This window comes from Triticum aestivum, chromosome 7D, assembly GCF_018294505.1.
Source record: "Triticum aestivum cultivar Chinese Spring chromosome 7D, IWGSC CS RefSeq v2.1, whole genome shotgun sequence".
NCBI classification, from domain to species: domain Eukaryota; kingdom Viridiplantae; phylum Streptophyta; class Magnoliopsida; order Poales; family Poaceae; genus Triticum; species Triticum aestivum.
Window position 1 is genome coordinate 266,021,441 of NC_057814.1, and position 17,095 is coordinate 266,038,535.

At 47.9% G+C, this 17,095-nt stretch overlaps 2 protein-coding genes across 2 annotated transcripts; both read left to right on the top strand.

The window, feature by feature from the left end:
- Nucleotides 1-13,505: 13,505 nt before the first annotated feature.
- LOC123164107 (uncharacterized) lies at nucleotides 13,506-14,351 on the top strand. The gene has a single exon (XM_044581520.1). It carries the CDS (start codon nucleotides 13,513-13,515, stop codon nucleotides 14,224-14,226), a length of 714 nt encoding a protein of 237 aa, XP_044437455.1. The 5' UTR covers nucleotides 13,506-13,512; the 3' UTR covers nucleotides 14,227-14,351.
- Nucleotides 14,352-15,425: 1,074 nt separating this feature from the next.
- LOC123171067 (uncharacterized) lies at nucleotides 15,426-16,206 on the top strand. The gene has a single exon (XM_044588727.1). It carries the CDS (start codon nucleotides 15,490-15,492, stop codon nucleotides 16,204-16,206), a length of 717 nt encoding a protein of 238 aa, XP_044444662.1. The 5' UTR covers nucleotides 15,426-15,489.
- The last annotated feature ends 889 nt before the right edge of the window (nucleotides 16,207-17,095 follow it).

Sequence of the window (17,095 nt, forward strand, 5' to 3'; positions counted from 1 at the left end):
GCGACGCCGGTGGCCATGGGCGTGGCGGCGTCTAAGCTCGTCTCGACAAAGGTCGGGGACTAGTGTGGGGCTTGCTCGATGGTGGCCGTCGGCAGCTACTAGGCCGTGTTCCCCCCTCCCCCTCCCTCCGGTCCACAGGGACTGGCTGGGGACACAGGCGTGGACGCCTCCTACGGTGGAGGTGATCACCCAAGCCCGGTGGCTGATGCCGGGCTAGGAGTAGAAGGATGTATCTTCCACTCTTCCCATCGCATGGTCTGTGCGTTACGATGTTGATGGCTGGTGGTGACTCGGGACATGGATGTCGGGGCGGCGACCCCGGATGGTGGTCCGCATGGTGGCTTTCCGGCAAGCTCCACGGCGATAGTGCTGACTACGTTTCTCGGTCGGCGGGGTGTAGTGCAGGGTGGTTCGGGCACACTTTCTGTTGCCCAGATCAGGATCTGGAGGCCGGTTCTCGCCGTGACTGTTCTGGGTGCCCCGTGGTGGCACGGGTGAGCTGCCGAGCGAAAGCTTCATGCTTTGGCGCCAGCGACGATGACATCTGCAGGTGCCGATATCTTCTTGAAGACGTCGTCGTGGCTCTCCTCTCCATGTCAGAGTCTCCAGGTGAAAACCCTTGTCCACCTCGGGCTTGGCAGCGTCGGTGCTCGCGTTCCCCTCTTGAGGGTGTTGTCATGGAGGGTAGGTGTCCTAGGTCGTGTCATGGCGTTGTAATCGTGTAGTCTAGTGCTAGTTTTTGGGTAGCATAGACGCGTGTGTTTATGTTGGCCACTTATATAGGGATCTTCTTTCTGTTAATGAGCAAAGAACCAAGTCCGAGGCTGAGCAAGGTCTACGAGCTCTCTTGAGAGAGGAGGAGCTCAAGTGGTCATTGCGTGCTAAAACGCTTAAGGTTGTCCAAGGGGACGACAATACACAATTCTTCCATATGGTTGCAAATGGCAAACATAGGAAGAAGAAAATCATACAGCTTGAACAGGACAAGGGAACAATAGTGGGACACGAAAATCTGAAAGCGTATATTTCAAATTATTATAAGCAACTCTTTGGACCCCGAATACAAGCACTGTGACGCTCGATGAATCTGTGATTGATGATATTCCTCAATTACAGATAGTGGAGAATGATATTCTCTCTGCACCGTTTACTGAAAAAGAGGTTCTTCAGGCAATATCACAAATGAAGCCGAATAAAGCACCGGGACCAGATGGGTTTCCAGCTGAATTCTATAAGAAATGTTGGCATATTATTAAAGATGATCTTATGCCTATGTTTCATGATTTTTTTCAACGGTCATTTGGAGTTGTTTCATCTTAATTTCAGTACGATAACGCTGCACCTAAGAAAGATGAGGCAGTTCGGATCGAACAATTCCGGCCCATATGTCTGTTGAATTTGAGCTTCAAAATTTTCACAAAGGTTGGAACCAATAGATTGACACAAATTGCTCATTCAGTGATCCAACCAGGCCAGACAGCGTTCATGCCGGGGCGACACATACTGGAAGGGGTGGTCGTGCTGCATGAAACGCTTCATGAGATCCACTCAAAGAAACTAGATGGGGTTATCTTCAAAGTGGATTTTCAGAAGGCGTATGATAAAGTAAAGTGGCCTTTTCTTCAGCAGGCAATGCGCATGAAGGGTTTTAGTGAAGCTTGGAGGAACCAAGTGGATACCCAAGTCCAGAAGGGTAGTGTCGGAATCAAGGTGAACGATGATATCGGTCACTATTTTCAGACGTATAAGGGGTTGAGACAAGGGGATTCCATGTGTCCTCTTTTGTTCAATATTGTGGCAGATATGTTGGCCGTCATTATTGGCAGGGCCAAGCAGCATGGCCATGTAGAGGGTTTAGTTCCTCATCTAGTCGATGGAGGAGTCTCCATTCTACAATATGCTGATGACACTATCTTATTCATGGAACATGACATGACAAAGGCACGTAATATGAAACTTATCTTATGCCTCTTCGAACAATTGTTTGGCTTAAAAATAAATTTTCATAAGAGCGAGTTGTTCTGCTTTGGGAAGGCCAAAGACGATGAACACACTTACAAACAATTATTTGGATGTGAATTAGGTGCTTTACCATTCAGTTACTTGGGTATTCCGATCCATCACCGTAAGCTATCCAATAAAGAATGGAAGTGTATCGAAGAACGAATTGAAAAAAAATTAGCTGCTGGAAGGGCAAGCTTATGTCATATGGAGGTCGGCTAGTCCTGATTAACTCAGTACTGACTAGTATGCCAATGTTTCTACTTTCGTTCTTCGAAATTCCGAAACGGGTTCGGAAGCGACTTGATTTCTTTAGATCTCGTTTCTTCTGGCAGTCTGATGAGGCCAAGAGGAAATACCGTCTCGCGAGATGGGACATCCTTTGCCGACCTAAAGACCAAGGGGGTCTCGGTATTGAGAACTTAGAAATTAAGAATAAATGTCTTATGAGTAAATGGTTATACAGGCTAGAGACTGAGCCGGAGGGTATGTGGTCACAAATCCTGCGCAATAAGTATTTACACTCGAAGACACTAGCTCAGGTTACCATGCGACCGACTGACTCGCCATTCTGGAAGGGACTTATGAGAACGAAGGACTTGTTCTTTCGTAGGGTCAAATTCTTGGTGGGCAATGGGATGTCAACAAGATTTTGGGAGGATACATGGTTAGGAGAGACGCCCCTGACCGTCCAATACCCCACCCTATATAATATTGTGCAACGTAAGGAGGATTACGTAGGCACAGTCCTTCAAGCCATTCCCTTGAACATCCAGTTTAGACGGGTGTTAGTTGGTGAGAGATGGACCGCCTGGATGCATTTGGTTCGGAGACTGATAGACGTTCAACTCTCCGACCAACCGGATGCGTCACAATGGAAGTTAACTAAGAATGGGATTTTTATGGTGAAATCATTTTATACGGATTTGATTAATTCTGGCCCACTCTCAAGGTCGTTGCACATTTGGAAGGTTAAGGTTCCTTTGCGTATTAAATTTTTTATGTGGTTTGTCCACAAGCAAGTGATACTCACAAAGGACAACTTAATTAAAAGGTGATGGGTAGGAAGTTCGTGGTGTTGTTTTTGTGATCATGATGAAACAATACAACACTTATTTCTTGATTGCCACTTGCCAAGCTACTTTGGAGAACGATTCATATAGCTTTCAACATTAATCCTCCAGTTGATATTGCGTCATTGTTTGGGACGTGGTTAGCTGGAGTTGAACAGATTACTGTGGCCCGTATTCGGATTGGAATATGTGCACTATTATGGGCTATATGGAACTGCAGGAATGATACGATTTTTAACAGACAACACACTTTAACTTTCTTGCAGGTCATCTTCAGGGCTACAGCTTGGATTCGTACGTGGTCCTTACTCACTCCTATGGACTCCAGGGAGCCTTTGGTTACTGGGTGCAACCAATGGGAGATGGTAGCTCGGGCTATATTCAACCGGTTCGGATGGCGCTCGCATAACAGGATAGGAGTCTAGGGAGCTTATCCTTCTTATTACCGTATCGGTTGCCTTTGTCAGCATGTAATTTTCCTTTTTCACTTTGTTCTGCCCCATTTACGAGCTATAAGACCTTTTTGATGATACTTTCTGGATTTTTAATAAGATGGTTGCATGCATCATCATGATGCAGAGGCCGGGGGCATGCCTCCATTTCCAAAAAAAAATTATATAGGGATCTGCTGCCTCAGAGGACTACCTCACCAGATTATATCGTTCAACCGTGTAACTTTGGTGTTGTTGCTTTATATATAAAGCAGGGGGAGAGCCTGTTTCGAGATGATGGTAGGGTTCCCCTTGGTGCTGGTTGGAGGGGGCGATACGAATGGCCAGTGAGTCGGGCTTCGACGAGTCTCCAACAGGATATTTTCAACCACAAGTATACATAGATATTTTGTTCTTACTAGTACATTTCTCCTATATGCACCAAGCATGCTTCCATACGAACGACGTACAATTATTAAAGATAGCCAGCTTAAACTTAATATTAAAATCAGAGCAAAATACTGTTCGTGTAGTCGAGAATCTGCATCCACTTACATGGCTATCCTTTTGCTGTGGGATCGATGAAACACACCAGCGCTGCTGTGCAACCAGTGCAACTCATCATAACGTCGGACAACCAGCAGAGAACAAGACTAAAATAATAATTGCAGCAACACGAAACCCGCATTGCATTTCCTTGGCTAATCTTCTGTGATCACATATAACTCATATCTAGATCCGAGGTCAAACCGAACACTCGTGCAGTGCGCTGTGTCACCAATGACCGAGACATGCCAGGCACATCTAAGCTCACTGATTCACACTTGCTGCGCTAACCAAAAACACGTAGGCAACAGCTCTGTCTAAATGGGTTTTTGGTGGCCATGTTTCTTTCAACAGATCACCTTAACACGTATGGAGGTTAGTTGGATGAGATTCCTGCTGTCGACTGCTCTACCCATCATGCCATTGCTCCGTTATAAATTCAGAGAGAAGCCAAGGATTGAGCACCAACAAACTGCAGCCCTTGTCTTGCCAACCTTTCTCTTCCATTTCCATTACCAAGGTGGCGACTAACCGTCTGAATGGGGTGGCTGATCATGTAGTCAAACCAACCCAAACAGCATTCATGCAAGGGCGAAACATTTTGGATGGTGTTGCTGTCCTTCATGAAACAGTCCACGAGCTTCATCATAAAAAATTGAATGGAGTCATTTTTAAAATCGACTTCGAGAAAGCTTATGATAAAGTAAAGTGGCCCTTTTTGTTACAAACATTACGTATGAAAGGGTTTTCCGATACTTGGTGTCGATGGGTTGAGAGCTTTGTGTCCGGAGGTAGCGTAGCTATTAAGGTAAACGACGATGTAGGCAACTATTTCCAGACAAGGAAGGGGCTCCGTCAAGGGGACCCCGCATCACCCATTCTGTTTAATATTGTGGCTGATATGTTAGCTACTCTTATTGAGAGGGCCAAGTTAGCAGGTCAAGTCACCGGGGTCATTCCTCATTTAGTAGAAGGAGGCCTATCAATTTTACAATATGCGGATGACACCATTTTGTTCCTGGACCATGACTTAGAAAAGGCCAGAAACCTTAAATTGCTGTTATGTGCCTTTGAGGATCTTTCTGGACTAAAGATTAATTTTCATAAGAGTGAACTCTTCTGTTTCGGCGAGGCCGCAGAAGTTTCACAAGATTATGCTGAAATCTTTGGTTGTCAACTCGGACAATTTCCAATTTGCTATCTGGGTATCCCTATTCACTATAGGCGACTGACAATAGCTGAATGGAAGCATGTTGAAGAGAGACTGGAGAAACGTCTGGCCAGTTGGAAGGCCAAACTCTTGTCCTATGGAGGTCGACTAATCTTGATCAATTCGGTCCTTACCAATATGGTTCTTTATATGTTATCTTTTTTTCATCTCCCAAAAGGAGTGCTCCAGCGTCTTGACTATTATAGATCAAGATTTTTTTGGCAGAGCGATAATGAAACCAAGAAGTATCGTTTGGCGAGGTGGAACGTATTATGCCGCCCTAAAAGCCAAGGGGGGCTTGGAATCCAGGATCTTGAGATAAAAAATGTATCACTGCTCAGCAAATGGGTATATAAATTACTCACTGAGAACGGTGTTTGGCAGGAAATCATTCGTAATAAATACGTGGGTTCCAAAGCAATATCCCAAGTCTACTGGAGACCCGGAGATTCACATTTTTGGAGTGGGGTGATGAAAGCTAAAGAATTCTTTTTCCAGTTTGGAACGTTTTCGGTTAGGGACGGCTCCCAGACACGTTTCTGGGAAGACACTTGGCTGGGGAACAACCCCTTAAATGTGCAATACCCAAGTTTATATCGGATAGTTAGACATAAGTTTGTCACGATTAAACAAGTGCTGGGACATGAAAACCCTGATATTTCTTTTCGTCGAACCCTCATTGGTCCTCGATTGGCAGCATGGGATGATCTGCTAACCCGACTGGGAGCCATCCAGCTGCCAGTGGAACCGGATATCTTTAAATGGAAATTGCATCAGAATGGTAAGTTTTCAGTTAAATCCATGTATGATGCACTGGTTCATAACGAGGTACCAATAGATAATAGGAAATTGTGGAAGCTTAAGATTCCCCTAAAAGTGAAAATTTTCCTATGGTTTTTCACTAAAGGAGTTATCTTAACTAGGGACAATTTGGCACGACGAAACTAGCTAGGTTGCAAAAAATGTGTTTTCTGCCACCATGATGAGTCGATTAAGCACTTATTTTTTAAATGCAAGTTTGCTCGATCGGTATGGGCCATTGTCCAAATAGCTTTGAGTCTATACCCTCCTCGTAGTGCACGTAATATGTTCGGCAACTGGTTGAGGGGAATAGATAAACAATTTTCTAAACACATTCTTGTGGGGGCGGCTGCCTTATGTTGGGCACTCTGGCTCACTAGGAATGATATTGTTTTTAACCGTAAATGCGTTTGTTCTTCTATCCAGGTTATTCATATATGCTCGCGATGGCTCCGTATGTGGTCTATCCTGCAGCGGCCGGAGGACAGAGACCTTTTTATGATGGCGTCTACATGGCTGGAGCGTTCGGCCAGGGAGATTTTCTACCCCCATGGATGGCGGTGTGATCTTCGAATTGGATTGGCCCCGCTATAGGCTTGTTTTATTGTTTACTTGTGGCTGTTTAGCCATATTTTTTTGATCTAGACTTCTTCAAACTTTTGGCTGTGTGCATCTAGCTATGCAGAGGCCGGGTGATCTTTGATGCGTCTGTATCAACTCGATATTTCAATTCAATGAAAAGCCCTTTATCGAAAAAAAATTCCATACCGAAGAAAGTAGCATCAGAGCCTCAAAACCACAAGCATGGCTTCCATCTAAGATCTGCAAGCGCGCCTTCCAGCCCTCGCTCAAACAAACCCCAAGTAGAGCAGCAGCTCCAGAGCCTGAGCGCAACCATCTCTTCGCCCTTGGCGACCATCGATACGACATGCGAAGGTTTGAGGAAGCTGGCAGACATCTACAGCTGCATTGAGGAGATGATGTGCACACCCAGCAACCAAGTCAGCCTCTGCAGGACCCTGCAAAGGGTGGCAGTGGAGGCAGAGCTAGGACGGTCCCTCGTCGTGCTCGACCTCTGCAACGCCATGCAGGATGTTAGGAATGGGCAACTGCATTCACAGGAGGGCCAAGGGCCAGTACATATACATGTGTATGGTAAAGTGCAAGAGAGACTATACACATCTAACACCCCCCTCAAACTCATGGTGGATCAACAACACTGAGTTTGGAGAGAAGAAAACTATGCTGCGCTTGAGTCTGTGCCTTCGTGAAGAAGTCCGCCAACTGTAACTCAGAGGGCACATAGTGAAGAGCGAGAGTCTGATCCTGCACAGCAGCACGCACAAAGTGGGCATCCACACCGATGTGCTTGGTGAGCTCATGCTTCACCGGGTCACGCGCAATACTGATAGCACCAGTACTGTCTGACAATAAGGGAGTCGAGGTAGTAACAGACACACCAAAGTCCTCAAGTAACCACCGTAACCAGATCACCTCAGCCGTCAGCATAGCCATGGCTCGCAACTCAGCCTCTGTACTCGAGCGAGAAACGGCAGTCTGTTTCTTTGTCTTCCAGGCAATAAGAGAGCCATCAAGAAAGACACAATAAGCAGACAGCGAGCGTCGATCAGAGGGATCACTAGCCCAGGTCGCATCAGAGTAGGCCTGGAGCTCAAGAGAGCTGGAGCGGGGAAAGAAAAGGCGTTGAGAGAGCGTGCCACGAAGATATCGTAGAACACGGAGGAGATGACTATAGTGGACAGAGGTGGGGGCTGAAACGAACTGACTCAGGATATGAACAGGATAGGAGATATCAGGACGCGTAACAGCAAGATAAACAAGACTGCCAACAAGGTGTCGATAGCGAGTGGGGTTAGGGAGAGGGTCACCATCAGAAGCACGAAGCTGAACGTTGAGTTCCATAGGAGTCACAACTGTGCGCTCATCACCGAGAGCAGCACGAGCAAGAAGATCCTGAATATATTTTTCTTGGAAGATGTAGAAGCCATCAGAGGTCGAGGAGATCTCAATCCCAAGAAAATAGCGAAGTGGACCAAGATCAATCATGAGGAACTGGTCGCGAAGGCGAGCCTTAACAAAGGCTATGCAGTCAGAGTCGTCACCAGTGATGATCATGTCATCAACATAGAGAAGGAGCAGAGTCCGACCACGAGGAGACGTGTGAACAAACAACGCGGGATCATGATCACTGGGCAAGAAGCCAGCGGCAGTCACCACAGAGGCGAAGCGCTCAAACCAGGCGCGAGGGGCCTGTTTAAGACCATAGAGGGAGCGGCGAAGTTGACAGACCAAACCATCAGGAGCATAGTACCCCGGTGGTGGCTGCATATAAACCTCCTCACGCAACTCGCCATTAAGAAAAGAGTTCTGAACATCAAGTTGAGAGATAGACCAATGACGAACAGAAGCAACAGCAAGAAGAGTGCGAACAGTGGTCATGTGGGCCACAGGAGCGAATGTCTCATCATAATCGCGTCCCTGCTCCTGCTGAAAACCACGGGCCACAAGGCGCGCTTTGTAGCGCTCAAGAGAACCATCAGAGCGAGTCTTAATCTTGTAGACCCACTTGCAGGTGATGGGACGGACACCGAAAGGGAGGGAAACCAGATCCCATGTGCCAGAGCGCTCAAGGGCAGCAAGCTCTTCGGCCATCGCAAGCTGCCATTCAGGCGGAGTCATGGCAGTCCGATAGGAAGTGGGCTCAGCAATAACAGAGAGACCGTACCGATCAGGAGAGTAGCGATCAGGCGGGGGGCGAGGCCGAGCACGGAGGTTATGAACCGGGGGAGGAGTGAAAGGAGGTGCACCAGAGGTGGAAGGCGCATCAGGGGAAACATCCTCAGAACGAGGGCGACGAGTATAGTGAAGAGGAAATGGTGAGAGAGGGCGACGGACTGGAGATGATGGTGGAGAGTTGGAGGAGGATGGGGAAGATGGTGTCGGTGGTGAAGGAGAAGGAAGGAGAGGTGCAGGCAGAGGAGGAAAAACATGAGGAGGCACATAGCAGGGTGTATCAGGGAGAAGAAGAAAAGAAAGATCGTCCACAGAGAAGCTCGAGGTAGAAGGACGTGGGTAGTAAGAGCGAGACTCGTCAAAGGTCACATCACGCGAGATGCGCAAACGACGACCAACAGGATCCCAGCAGCGATAGCCCTTGTGCTCATCACTGTAGCCAAGAAAAACACACTCAACCAACTGAGCAGTCAGTTTGGTGCGTTCTCGCGGGGCAAGAAGGACATAGCACACACATCCAAACATACGAAGAGCTGAGTAGTCAGGAGAGCGACCAGTGAGACACTCCATAGGAATACCACCCTGCAGAGCAGTCGATGGTTGTATGTTGATGAGATAGGTGGATGCAGAAACAGCCTCAGCCCAAAAATGGGGTGGGAGAGAAGCGGCAATCATCAGAGCACGAGCCGTCTCAAGTAGATGACGATGCTTACGTTCGGCAACGCCATTCTGAGCATGTGCACCAGGACATGAGAACTGGGCAAGAGTACCCTGTTCCGCAAGAAAACCACACAACAGCTGGGAGATAAACTCACCAGCCGAGTCAGCACGAGAAGTACGAATTGGCGTGGAAAACTAGGTGTGAACCATGGCAGCAAAACGTTTGTATATAGAGAGAACCTCGCTACAAGATTTCATAAAGTAGAGCCAAGTGTAGCGAGAGAAATCATCAATAAACAAGATATAGTAGCGGTGACCACCTTTCGAATCAAAGGGAGCAGGACCCCATACATCAGAATGAACTAAGTCAAAAGGACGCTGAGATACCGACTCACTGGTAGGATAAGGTAACAGGGTCTGTTTGCCAAGTCTGCAACCATTACAATGTAAAGAAACATCTCCAGATACAGACCCTAAGAGGCCCTGACGAACTAAAGAAGACAAGCGAGAGCCACATATGTGACCAAGGCGATGATGCCACTGCTGAAAGGACGCAGACGAAGAGGCAGCAAGAGCATGGGAGCTGGCTGAAGTGGTGGCAGCGGAAGGAACACAAAGCCAATCAACCTCCCAAAGGCCCTCTGACTCACGGCGCCGGGGGCCAGCACCAACCAAAGCCTTGGTACGACGATCCTGAATGGAGCACGAGTCGGTATCAAGAATGACACGACAACCAGAATCAGTAAGTTGGGCAGCGGAAAAAATATTCATGGTGAGGCGAGGAACATGTGAAACACTAGGAACAGAAAAAGATGGAGTGAAAAAAAGACCACGGCTAGCAACAGGAAGAGGTGTGCCATCAGCGGTAAGAACATTAACAGGCGAATCAAGAGGTCGGAGAGAAGACAGCACGGAAGAATCAGAAGACATATGAAAAGAGGCTCCAGAATCCAGAACCCACGAAGATGTACCTGACTGTGTAGATGCCTGCGGTGGTGGAGCAGTGGCTGCAGTCACAGCAGCAGCGGAACCGGTCGACAAAGAGCCTGAGGAAGCTAAGAGGCGCTTGAGCCTCATAATGTCCTGGTCAGCGAGTGACGGGGTCGAGGAGGATCCAGGAGTCCCACTGGAAGAGGAGCGCCTCTGGTCTCGCTTCTTCTCACGGCAATCAGACTCTGGGTGACCTGGCCGAGAGCAGTAGCCACAGAAGGTGTCACGGCGCGACCGGGCCCTCTCAGCATAAGGACGACCACCCCCCTGAAGGAGTAGGCAGGAGCGGTGGAGCGGTGAGGCGAGCAGGTGGCATAGGAGCTCGGGCGGCCAACACTGATGGAACCACAAGTAACCCAGCAGAGCGTAGGCAGTATCATCGAGAGCCTTGGCGGCATCGCGATCAGCCTGAGAAGCATCAGCAGCAAGAACCGGCGGTGCTGGCGGGGTAGGAGCCACAGGAGCAACAGGGCAAGGCGGACAGGGGACCTCGCCAGAGAGAACACCCCACAGAAGGAGACCGCGCATGTGGATACGCATAACCCCGCAAACTCAGCATAGTTGGTGCCATCGAAGATCACCGAGCACCGAGGAACGGCGACATAGCCCAAGAAGACATGAGGAGCTCTTTTTTTTGTCAACTGCTACAGTAGACTGCTAAAGGAGACCCCGATCCAGATCGGGATCGGGCTCGCGCTGGCTCGATCCAGCCCCGATGGAGGAAGCGGGGGGGGGGGGAGGGGGGAAGGGCGAGCGTGGGAGGGGCCGACCTTGGGCAGCACCGGCTGCAGCAGGAGGGGCGCGGGGAGGTGGCTGCCGGGCGCGGCCGAGCACGGGAAAGCGCAGGGCGGCGCGAGGCGGCAACGGCAGGCCGCGGCCGCGCTCGGGGCGGCGCGGGACAGCGACGGCAGGCCGCGGCCGAGCTCGGGGCAGCGCAGGCCGGGGCGAGACGGCGTGGCGGCGGGGAAGGAAAGAGCCGGGGGCGAGGGAGGAGGTGGCCGGCGCCAACGACGAGGTAGAGGGAGGCCGGCGACGGGGGACCTAGGCCGGCGACAGGGGAGCGAGGCACGGAGCTGCGAGCGTGCGGGAGCGGGAGAGGAACCTAAGCATCTGATACCATGTTAGGAATGGGCAACTGCATTCACAGAAGGGCCAAGGGGCCAGTACATATACATGTGTATGGTAAAGTGCAAGAGAGACTATACACATCTAACACAGGAGACCTTGATGGAGCTGAAGATGACTGTCCAAGAGCTCTTGTTGGTTCTCAAGAGAGGAGAGGATGCAACTTGCCAATTCAAGGCGTACATCCGGCTAGCAAAGAAGGCACAAAAGCAGTTCAAGAAGATCAGCAAGAAAACTGCTTCGGACAAGAATGATTCTAGGGTGGTGATGCTAATGGCAGAAGCGAGAGAGATCACCATTTCACTTCTCGAATCCACATCCTGCATCTTGCCGAAGCAAATTGAGATGCCCAAGTGGTCTCTTGTCTCCAAATATTGCAGAAGAGCAAAGTTGTGTGCGAAGAGGAGCAATTGCGGGCATTGGAGTGCAGTATCGAAGATCTTGAGAGCCGAGTGGAACTTCTGTACAGGAGATTGATCCAGAACAGAGTTTCTCTTCTCATTGTTCTTAGTTTGTAGATACCCTGAGCTCTAGTTCCTTGCGATTGGCATCCACCTTTTAAAGGATTAGTCGATCATCATGATAGCAATTTTGTAGTATGTACAATTGTGGATATCTGCAGAAAGTTTACTTCGAAAAGCGAAGAGAAACAATTTTGGCAATTTCATTTTCGGAATTTTACCATTTTTACTGATTAGCTGATTATTTGTTACACAAGTGACTAACTGACTTGGTTTCTCATAACTCGAAGAAAAGATTTCTCTCATCAAACATAGTATTTATTTACAAGCAACAGAACAATAACATGGAATTTGGGGCATTCCTGTCACATAAAATGTTGTCTAGTTTATACCTTTACACTAGTGATGTTACATGAAGTAATGATATCTCTAAATGGCCTATGAGTCTCAGGTAATTATCTCCCAAGGGTCATATTACTCAGAGTCACAGGTGTCTCAAGCTCTAGCATGCTGAAACAAGCCAGCTCGAACCCACGACCTATAACCTTGTGATTATGCATTATCATTACCGAGGGGGAATACCTAATGATGCTGATGAGTGATACTAACAATAATCAGGCTAACACATGCAACCAAGAATACTGACCAGAACAAATCCCCTGAAGATCCTTAACTCTTATCATGTTGTTGTACCTTCCCTTCTGCTTCCAAATGATACAATAAACTTCAAGTTTCTATCGCTCTACCGGTAATGTTCAAAAGAATTGCAAGCATGCACCATTAAGTTATATATGTGCAACCAGAAGTCGACCAAACCATTAAGTGATTTTTGGTTTTTGCGACCATAACTTTTCAAACATTCCGTTACATTCTTATTAAGTATTACATTTCTTGTTTATGCTTAGCATGCATCCCAAGTAATTTTCACTCACACGATAATCTCAGACAGCCAGATGTAATTTAATATTAGAAGGACAATCAGTGTGCACTTACATGGTTGTCCTTGTACGTGGATAGCTGAAACACGCCAGTGCTGCCGCACAAGCAGAAGACCTCATCCTAATGTTGAAAAATTAGCGGACAACCAAATGAATTATTCCTCTCAGCAATAGAAAACCTGCATTTTATTTCCTTGGACAATACTACTTCATGATCATATACCGAGATCCGAAATCAAACGAAGCACCCGTGCAGTGTACTGTGTTATCAGTTACCAAGACATGCCAGGCATATATGCTAACTCATTGATGTTTGCCATGCTAACCAAAAGCAAGTACTCTCCTATGGAGGTTAGCAGATGAGAATCTTGCTGTCGGCTGCTCTGTTCATCGTGCCATTGCTGTTGCCTCTCTGATATATATACAGGGAGAAGCCCAAGGCTTCAGCACCAACACACTACCTACCATTCTTTTCCATTTCCATACCGAAGGAAGTAGCATCAGAGCCTCAAAACCACAAGCATGGCTTACCATCTAAGATCTGCAAGCGCGCCTTCCAGCCCTCGCTCAAACAAACCCCAAGTAGAGCAGCAGCTCCAGAGCCTGAGCGCAACCATCTCTTCGCCCTTGGCGACCATCGATACGACTTGCGAAGGTTTGAGGAAGCTGGCAGACATATACAGCTGCATTGAGGAGATGATGTGCGCACCCAGCAACCAAGTCAGCCTCTGCAGGACCCTGCAAAGGGTGGCAGTGGAGGCAGAGCTAGGGCGGTCCCTCGTCGTGCTCGACCTCTGCAACGCCATGCAGGAGACCTTGATGGAGCTGAAGATGACTGTCCAAGAGCTCTTGTTGGTTCTCAAGAGAGGAGAGGACACAACTTGCCAAGTCAAGGCATACATCCGTCTAGCCAAGAAAGCACAAAAGCAGTTCAAGAAGATCAGCAAGAAGACTACTTCCGACAAGAACGATTCTAGGGTGGTGATGCTAATGGCAGAAGCGAGAGAGATCACCATTTCACTTCTCGAATCCACATCCTGCATCTTGTTGAAGCAAATTGAGATGCCCAAGTGGTCTCTTGTCTCCAAAACATTGCAGAAGAGCAAAGTTCTGTGCGAAGAGGAGCAATTGCGGGCATTGGAGTGCAGTATCGAAGATCTTGAGAGCGGAGTGGAACTTCTGTACAGGAGATTGATCCAGAACAGAGTTTCTCTTCTCAATGCTCTTAGTTTGTAGATACCCTGAGCTCTAGTTCCTGCGGTTGGCATCCACCTTTTAAAGGATTATTAGTCAATCATCCTAACAGTTTTGCAATGTGTATGCATAGAAAGTTCAATAGCAAGCAAAAGCAATTTTGTCAATTTCCTATTTTCTGAATTTTATCATTTATGCAAGCCCCGCGATATAAATCAGTATCCTGATTAAACGACTTGGTTTCTCCTCAAAAATACTAGGTAGTACGGAGTATGTACTTACAGGCAACATAACAATAACAACTGATATTAATCAGTATCCTGATTAAATGACTTGGTACATTTAAATTTAACCCTACTGATGTTAAAAGAAGTAATGGTGTCTCCAGAATCTGGAAGTTGACCGTAATAGCCTACGCGTCTCATGGAATTATTTTCCATGGGCCATATTACTCAAGCTCTAACATGCTGAAACATGCCAGCTCCAACCCACGACCTATAACCTTGTGATTATGCATTACCATTATCAAGGGGAAACCTAATGATGCTGATGACTATCAATAATCAGGCCAACGCATGCAACCAATAATATCAAAACAAATCCACTGAAGATCCTTTCTTATCATGTTGTTGTACCTTCCCTTCTGCTTGCTAATGGTACAATGAACTTCATATTTCCATCGTTGGATTAGTTTCAAAAATGAAAATCAGAAGCAAATGGATTACACTTCTACTTTATGCATAGCATACATCGTAGGTAATTTTCTTTCACATGATTATCTCCGCTAGCCAGATGGAACTTAATATCGAAAGCATAAATTATACTTGCTTGTGTCGAGAATCTGCATACACTTACATGGTTGTTCTTGCTGTGGATAGCTGAAACACGCCAGTGCTGCTGCACAGGCATAAGACCCCCATCATAATGTTGAAAAATCAGCGAAAACCTGTATTGTATTTCCTTCAACAATACTTCATGATCACATATCAAGATCCGAAATCAAACGAAACACCCGTGCAGTATACTCTGTCACCAACAGCCAAGACATGCCAGGCATATAAGCTAACTTATTGATGTGTGCCACGCTAACCAGAAGCAGATAAAGCAACACTCTCTTATGGAGGTTAGCAAATGGGATTCTTGCTGTCGGCTGCTCTGTTCATCATGCCATTGCTGCTGCCTCTCAGATATATATACAGGGAGAACCCCAAGGCTTCAGCACCAACAAACTGCAGGTCATCTTGACTACCATTCTCTTCCATTTCTCCACAGAAGAAAACGGCACCAAAGCTTCAATCTCCAAGCATGGCTTACCATCTACGATCGGCAAGCGCGCCTTCGAGCCCTCGCTCGCACAAAACAGAAGTCAAGCAGCAGCTCCAGAGCCTGAGCACAACCATTTCTTCGCCCTTGGCGACCATCGACACGATGCGCGATGGCTTGAGGAGGCTGGCAACCATCTACAACTGCATTGAGAAGATGGTGTGCACACCCAGCAGCCAAGTCAGCCTTTGCCAAACCCTGCAAAGGGCGGCAGTTGAGGCAGAGCTTGGACGATCCCTCGTCTTGCTCGATCTCTGCAACGCCATGCAGGAGAGCTTCAGGGAATTGAAGATGACTGTCCAAGAGCTCCTTTTAGTTCTCAAAAGAGGAGAAAATGCGTCTGCTCAACTCAAGGTGTACATCCGTCTCGCCAAGAAGGCACAAAAGCAGTTCAAGAAAATCAGCAAGAAGACTGCTTCTGACAAGGACTGTAGGGTGGTGATGCTGCTGGCAGAAGCAAGAGAGATCACTATATTACTACTCGAATGCACATCCTGCCTCCTGGCGAAGCAAATTGAGATGCCCAAGTGGTCTCTTGTCTCAAACACATTGCAGAAGAGCAGAGTCGTCTGCGAAGAGGAGCAACTGCAGGCACTAGAGTGCAGTATCGGAGATCTTGAGAGCGGAGTGGAACTTCTTTACAGGAGATTGATCAAGAATAGAGTTTGCCTTCTGAATGCTCTTAGCTCATCCTCATAGATACCCTGAGTTCTAGTTCCCTGCGGTTGGCATCCACCTTTTAAAGGACTAGTCAATCATGATAACAATTTTGCAGTATGTACACGTGTAGAAAGTTTGCTGAACCGAAAAGCAATAAAGAACAATTTTGTCAATTTCATTTTTCCCGAATTTTAGCATTTATGCACAATTTTTTCATCTTGCCGAGCCTAGAAGCTACCATCTATTATCGAAAAAGGCTTTCGCCCCGCTTTATATATATAAAGCAACGAACCACAAACATGTGAACCATACAACACCAACCCACAACGCACACACCCAAAACAAGATACAAGGGTACGGAAGATCAACAACATCAACCACAAGCGACCAAAGGATGAACAACAAGCACCACTACGGGGGAGACAGAGCCCTCAACCGTGAACTAGCCACTTCGAGGACCCAAATTGACCGCTAACGCACATGAGCTCCAAGACGATGCCTTCAGAAAGGGTACGACGCCGGAGCGCCGCCACCGCCCGATCCAAAGGATCAAGATTTTCACCCGGAGCAAACAGAGGACTAGGAGTAGCCGCGACCGCGTCTTCAGGAAGAGGACGACAACCGCGGGCATCGCCACCATCGGTCTGACCACCGCCAGACAGGGAATTCTTCCCGGTACACATGCTCCACCTCCGTACAGAGGGCGAAAAGTCACGAGAGACCTGCCGCACCACGACCATGCACCGCCGAGCCCTAGCCACCCCGCCGACCACATGACCAAGGCTGCCAGGCCGCACCCGAGCTGCAAGAACCGCCCACGAACACCGCACCTCCCACCATAGAGCCGCCGCCCTACATCCTGACACCTCATCGGCCATCGAAAGGGATGGGCCTCCACCAGCCAGCAGACCCCTACACAACTGAAGCC